Source organism: Protobothrops mucrosquamatus, unplaced genomic scaffold (genome assembly GCF_001527695.2).
Source record: "Protobothrops mucrosquamatus isolate PMUCROS unplaced genomic scaffold, P.Mucros_1.0 scaffold4782, whole genome shotgun sequence".
Classification (NCBI taxonomy): domain Eukaryota; kingdom Metazoa; phylum Chordata; class Lepidosauria; order Squamata; family Viperidae; genus Protobothrops; species Protobothrops mucrosquamatus.
Window position 1 is genome coordinate 60599 of NW_015390672.1, and position 6880 is coordinate 67478.

Here is a 6880-nt window from a genome sequence, read left to right on the forward strand (position 1 = left end):
TGAAAAAAGGAAGGAAGATAAGAAAGAAGGAAGATAAGAAGAAGGAAAGAAGGAAGATAAGAATGAAAGAAGGAAGGAAGGAAGATAAGAAGGAAGGAACATAAGAAGGAACGAAGGAAGATAGGAATGAAAGAAGGAAGGAAGGAAGGAAGGAGGGAGGAAAGGAAGGGAGGAAGATGAGAATGAAAAGGGAGGAAAGGAAGGAAAGGAAGGAAGATAAGAATGAAAAAAGGAAGGAAGGAAGATCAGAAAGAAGGAAGATAAGAAGAAGAAAAGAAGGAAGATAGGAATGAAAGAAGGAAGGAAGGAAGGAGGGAGGAAAGGAAGGGAGGAAGATGAGAATGAAAAAAGGAAGGAAGATAAGAAGAAGGAAAGAAGGAAGATAGGAATGAAAGAAGGAAGGAAGGAAGGAAGGAAGGAGGGAGGAAAGGAAGGGAGGAAGATGAGAATGAAAAGGAAGGAAAGGAAGGAAGATAAGAATGAAAAAAGGAAGGAAGATGAGAAGGAAGGAAGAAGGAAAGAAGGAAGATAGGAAGGAAGGAGGGAGGGAGGGAGGAAAGGAAGGAAGGAAGATAAGAATGAAAAAAGGAAGGAATGGAAGGAAGATAAGAAGGAAGAAAGGAAGATGAGAATGAAAAGGAAGGGAGGAATGGAAGGAAGATAAGAATGAAAAAAGGAAGGAAGGAAGATGAGAATGAAAAGGAAGGAAGGAATGGAAGGAAGATAAGAATGAAAAAAGGAAGAAAGGGAGAATGAAAAGGAAGGGAGGAATGGAAGGAAGATAAGAAGGAAGAAAGGAGGATGAGAATGAAAAGGAAGGAAGGAAGATGAGAATGAAAAGGGAGGAATGGAAGGAAGATAGGAATGAAAAAAGGAAGGAAGGAGAATGAAAAGGAAGGAATGGAAGGAAGATAAGAAGGAAGAAAGGAAGATGAGAATGAAAAAAGGAAGGAAGATGAGAATAAAAAAGAAGGGAGGAATGGAAGGAAGATAAGAATGGAAGGAAGATAAGAACCCCCCTCCCAGGGTTCTTTCCCAAAATATTTTCATTCCTCCGGTCATTGTGCGGGCGACAAAGTCACTCACTCTCAGGATGTCCCTCAACAACATGGGGTTGTAGTACTCCTCTCGGAAGCCATCTTTCCCGCTCTCCATATTGGCGGTAACCAGGTCCACACATTCCAGGAACTTGGACTTCTCCGGCACGTCCTAAGGAACACCCCCCCCGCCCCCCCAAATAAAGTTAAAAACATACTTTTTTGGTCCCGCAAGAAAAAAACAGAAGGGGTGTTGATGGGAGCAGGGGAAAGGGGACTTCGTGGAGCCTAAAATTTCTGTCGCTAAGTGAGACGGCCGTTAAGTGAATTTTGCCCCATTTTGCCACAGTCGTGAAGTGAATCCATTGTTAGCGACACAGTCAAGCGAATCTGGCTTGCCCCGCTGACTGTGCTTATCGGAAGGCCGCAAAAGGGGGAATCACGCAACCTCCCCCCGGATGCTGCGACCGTCATAAATATGAACCGATTGCCCAGCATCCGAATTTTGATCACGTGACCCTGCAACGGCCGTACATGTGAAAAATGGTCCTAAGCCCCTTTTTTCCGTGCTGTTATAACTTCGAATAGTTACTAAATGAACTTTGCAAGTCGAACTTTGTAAGGGCTTCTCAACCTTAGGATGCGTGGACTTCAACTCCCAGAATTCCCCAGTCAACAAGGCTGACTGGGGAATTCTGGGAGTTGAAGTCCAAGCATCTTAAAGTTGACAAGATTGTGATTTAAAGAGCCTGACAGAATAGAATAGAATAGAATAGAATAGAACAGAGAACAGAACAGAGAACAGAATAGAACAGAATAAAATAGAGAACAGAATAGAACAGAACAGAACAGAATAGAATATAGAATAGAATAGAATAGAATATAGAAATAGAATAGAATAGAATATAGAAATAGAAATAGAACAGAATATAGAAATAGAAATAGAATAGAAATAGAGAATAGAATAGAACAGAACAGAATAGAAAAAAATAGAATATATATAGAAAGAATAGAATAGAATAGAATAGAATAGAACAGAGAACAGAATAGAACAGAACAGAGCAGAATAGAATATAGAATAGAATAGAATAGAATATAGAAATAGAATAGAATAGAATATAGAAATAGAAATAGAATAGAAATAGAGAATAGGATAGAACAGAACAGAACAGAATAGAATAGAATAGAATATATAAATAGAAAGAATAGAATAGAATAGAATAGAATAGAAATTAGAATAGAATAGAATAGAATAGGGAATGAATAGAATAGAATAGAATAGAATAGAATATATAAATAGAAAGAATAGAATAGAAATTAGAATAGAATAGAATAGAATAGGGAATGAATAGAATAGAATAGAATAGAATAGAATATATAAATAGAAAGAATAGAATAGAAATTAGAATAGAATAGAATAGAATAGGGAATGAATAGAATAAGGAATAGAATAGAATAGAATAGAATATATAAATAGAAAGAATAGAATAGAATAGAAATTAGAATAGAATAGAATAGAATAGAATAGAATAGAATAGAATAGAATAGAATAGAATAGAATAGAATAGAGCTGGATGGGACCTTGGAGGTCTTCTAGTCCAGCCCCTAGAGCTTCCTTGAAACAGTCCAGGTAGAAGAAGAGAAACTCGTACCTGATCTTTTTCATGGAGGAAAGTACGGATGCGATCCACGGCCTCTTTTACGTGGATCTCCGAATCCACAGAACTAAAACTTCCTTGAGAAGAGGTGGAACTTGGTGAATCTAGAACAGAGATTTTGGCAGGGCATTGACCCAACCTTGGTGACATCTCTCCTCCGGATCAATGAAAACAAAAACTTGGTGGCACAAGGTAATGGAAAACCTTTGGGCGGTCCCCGATTGAAGACCCCCAACATCTCTAGTGACAGAACTACATCTCCATTCAGGAAAAATGAAAGCTCTTGAGATCCACCATCGGTAGTGCTGATGTTCTTCTGCAGGATGAGGTCCATACTATGTTAGCAGCAAGCTTCAGATTTAATCTTTGACCTGTCTGGATAGGACTGAAGGACTCCTGAGCATAAACTAGGTTTGAGGGATCCTTGGTGCTCTCTGAGCTGGGTGGTTGTCTTGCAGACGTTTCATGACCCAACTAGGTAACATCATCCGTGCTAGAAATCCTAGGGCTGATGATGTTAGGTGGTTGGGTCATGTCATGTCACGTCTGCAAAGAAACAACCAAGCTCAGAGAGCACCAAGGACCCCTCAGTTGTCCTCCTCCTCCTCCTCCTCCTCCTCCTCCTCCTCCTCCTGCTCGTGCAAATCCCATTCCCTTCTAGCACTGATGTTATTACCTAGCTGGGTAATGAAAAGTCTGCAAAGAAACAACCAAGCTCGGAGAGCATTAAGGACCCCACAGTACTCCTCCTCCTCCTCCTCCTCCTCCACCACCACCACCACCACCTCATCCTCCTCCTCCTCCTTCCCCCTGCAGGCCCCATTCCCTTCTAGCACTGATGATGTTACCTAGTTGGATAATGAAAAGTCTGCAAGAAAACTACCAAGCTCAGAGTGTACCAAGGACCCCACAGTCGCCCTCCTTCTCCTCCTCTTCCTCCTCCTCCTCCTCCTATCCACAAACCCCCCTCCCTTCTAGCACTGATAATGATGTCTAGTTTGGGTCATGAAAAGTCTGCAAGAAAACCACCCAGCTCAGAGAGAGCACCAAGGACCCCACAGTTCCAACTTTGAACTACCAATATTCTCTTCTATCAACTAGATAGGATTTCCTGCCTGAGCAGGGTGTTGGACTAGATGACCTCCAAGGTCCCTTCCAACTTTATTATTATTACCGTATTATTATTGTTATTGTTATTGTTATTATTATTGTTATTATAATAAAATGTTGGTCAGTGCAGGATTTCACTAAACTATCTGCGAGTGGTGCTCATCACATCATATCGTCTCTGTGTGTTTTGTGTGTTTGTGTGTGTGCATTGGGTGTGTGTGTGTTTCCAGACAGATCATTCTCTGATTTCCAGCTTTAGTTAAATCATTGTTTCTCAATTTTGCCCCCTTTAAGACGAGTGGACTTCGACTTCCAGAATTCTCCAGCCAGCCCTGTTGGCTGGGGAATTCTGGGAGTCGAAGTCCACCCGTCTTCAAAGGGTCCAAAGTTGAGAAACCCCCGATCTAAGCGTCTTGGATGAAAATCTGACAAAAGCATTAAAGTGACAGCGCGTCAATCATTTCCAATGGGTTTTGCAGAAGCGTCACCCTCTGGAGACAATGCGCGGGGGTCAAGATTTATCGCAACGTGGTGAAAAGGAAGAAAAAGGGGGCTAATGGAAACCACAATCCCCCCAAAATATTTCCTTTCTGTGGAATGCCATGCTCTCCCTCCCCGACCCCACCCTCAAAGACACCCCCCCCCCCGATTTACCAGCATGCCTGGGGTAGCAGCTTGCGCTGCTCTCCTTTCCTATGTTGGATGTCTTGAATTCGCTGGAAGACGAAGATTGTTCAAGCATCCTGGGGGGTTGGGGGGAAAGAAAATTCAGTTGTTCACCCCACATGCTTAACAAACTCAGTTTCAAGAACCGTCATTCGCCAATCAGCCCACTTTAAGGCCTGTGGACTTCAACTCCCAGAATTCCCCAGCCAGCCAAGCTGGCTGGCTGAGGAATTCTGGGAGTTGAAGTCCACAAGTCTTAAAAGTTGCCAAGGTTGGAGACCTCTGGCTTAACGGGGCCACGCTTGGGAGCCCTAGGTCTAAGACGGGGGTCTTCAAACTTGGCCCTTTTATGACTTGTGGACTTCAACTCCCAGAATGCCTCAGCCAGTGTGCTGGCTGGCTGGGGAATTCTGGGAGTTGAAGTCCAAGCATCTTAAGATGGCCGCCGTTGCTCTAAGCGCCACAACTCTTCCTTTGGGACGTCTTTCCTGGATTGTCAATGTCCAGGATCTCCGGAGGGGGGGGCGGGCCTTCACGCACACAATGCGGCCTTCACACAAGCCAGTCCAGCAGTTGTGTTTTTCTGCAGCACCGTGCTAAGTTTGGTTACCGTGAACTTGTGTGTGCTGGTTTGTGCCTTAGCAACTTGTGTGAACCCAGCTGTGGTGTCTTAAAATGGTTCGGTCTGTTGCAGGACCCAGAAAATGGCTTAAGGTGGTTAAAGTTGCCCTCAGTAGTTCCATCGTTTCAAGCTAGAACTGTCAGGGACTCTGGCTGCAACTTTTTTTTCCTTCCTTTTTTCCTTCCTTCCTTTCTTCTCTCCCTCCCTTTCTTCCTTTTCCCTCCCTCTTTTCTGCCTTTCTTTTTTTTCTCCTTCCTTCCTTTCCTTTGCTTCCTTCTCCTCCCTTTTCCTTCCCTCCTTCCTTCCCCTCTCCCTTCCTCCCTTTCTTCCTTTTCCCTTCCTTTTTTTCTCCTTCAGTCCTTCCTTCCTTCTCCTCCATTCCTCCCTTTCTTCCTTTTCCCTCCCTTCCTTTTTTCCTCTTTTCCTCCTTCCTTCCTTCCTTCTTCTCCTCCCTCTTTTCCTTCCTTCCTTCTCCTCTCCCTCCCTCCCTTTCTTCCTTTTCCCTCCCTTTTTTCCTCCTTCCTTTTCTTTCTCCTTCAGTCGTTCCTTCCTTCTCCATCCCTCTTTCTTCCTTTTCCCTCCCTTCCTTTTTTCCTCTTTTCCTCCTTCCTTCCTTCTCCTCTCCCTCCCTTTCTTCCTTTTCCCTCCCTCCCTTTTTTCCTCTTTTCCTCCTTCCTTCCTTCTTCTCCTCCCTTCCTTTCTTCTCCTCTCCCTCCCTCCCTTTCTTCCTTTTCCCTCCCTCCTTTTTCCGCCTTCGTTTTTTTCTTCCTTCTTTCCTTCCTTCNCCTTTTTTCCTCTTTTCCTCCTTCCTTCCTTCTCCTCTCCCTCCCTTTCTTCCTTTTCCCTCCCTCCCTTTTTTCCTCTTTTCCTCCTTCCTTCCTTCTTCTCCTCCCTTCCTTTCTTCTCCTCTCCCTCCCTCCCTTTCTTCCTTTTCCCTCCCTCCTTTTTCCGCCTTCGTTTTTTTCTTCCTTCTTTCCTTCCTTCCTTCTCCTCTTTTCCTTCCTTCCTTTCTTCTCCTCTCCCTTCTTCCTTTTCCCTCCCTCCTTTTTTCCTCCTTCCTTTTCTTTCTCCTTCAGTCCTTCCTTCCTTCATTCTCCTCTCCCTCCCTTTCTTCCTTTTCCCTCCCTTCCTTTTTTCCTCCTTCCTTCCTTCCTTCCTTCCTTCCTTCCTTCCTTCCTTCCTTCCTTCCTTCCTTCCTTCCTCTTGGCTGTATGTTATATGCAAATTGAGAATCCGGGACAGTGTAATGGTTGATCTTCAACTTTCCACCCTGGACATGCTTTCATTTCTTCCAATTTTCATTGAAAAGTTGCTCACCTCCAAACACCTTGACCTGGTTAACATCCCAGAACAATGGGGAAAGTCCAAGCTTTTGGAATTTTTAATTTCTTGCAACAGTCCCGATTTCCCACTAATGGTCACAACTGTCTAGGCTCCTGGAGCATCATCTATCTACCACGTGGACCTGGCGAGTCAGAACGCAAAATCAGCCCCTTCCAAATATGGCTTTAATCTTCTCTTTTCTTCTCAAGGGAAAAAGGACATTCTTTTAGAGCTTTAGCACTGATGATCTTTTATTTATTTATTATTTATTTATTTATTATTTATATTTTTACCCCGCCCTTCTCCCTGCGGACTCAGGGCGGCTTACAGCCTTTTAAAAACAAATACATAAATACAAAAAATACTACAGTTAAAATGTTAATTAAGATGAAATATTATTAGGCCTTTGTTATTTTAAAAATTATTATAAAACCCAGCTAAAAAATAACCCTTAGGCCAGTCCT

General features: G+C 43.1%; 1 protein-coding gene across 1 annotated transcript in view; it reads right to left on the reverse strand.

Annotated features, from left to right (window-relative positions):
- Positions 1–6880, reverse strand: part of LOC107299307 (activated CDC42 kinase 1-like) — a 28978-nt gene that overhangs the window by 2834 nt on the left and 19264 nt on the right. The window contains exons 6-8 of the mRNA XM_029286741.1: positions 4460–4548; positions 2690–2772; positions 1087–1209 (exon numbers count right to left, since the gene is read on the reverse strand). Coding sequence (XP_029142574.1) covers positions 1087–1209; positions 2690–2772; positions 4460–4548 — 295 coding nt within the window. The remainder of the gene's footprint in view (positions 1–1086; positions 1210–2689; positions 2773–4459; positions 4549–6880) is intronic.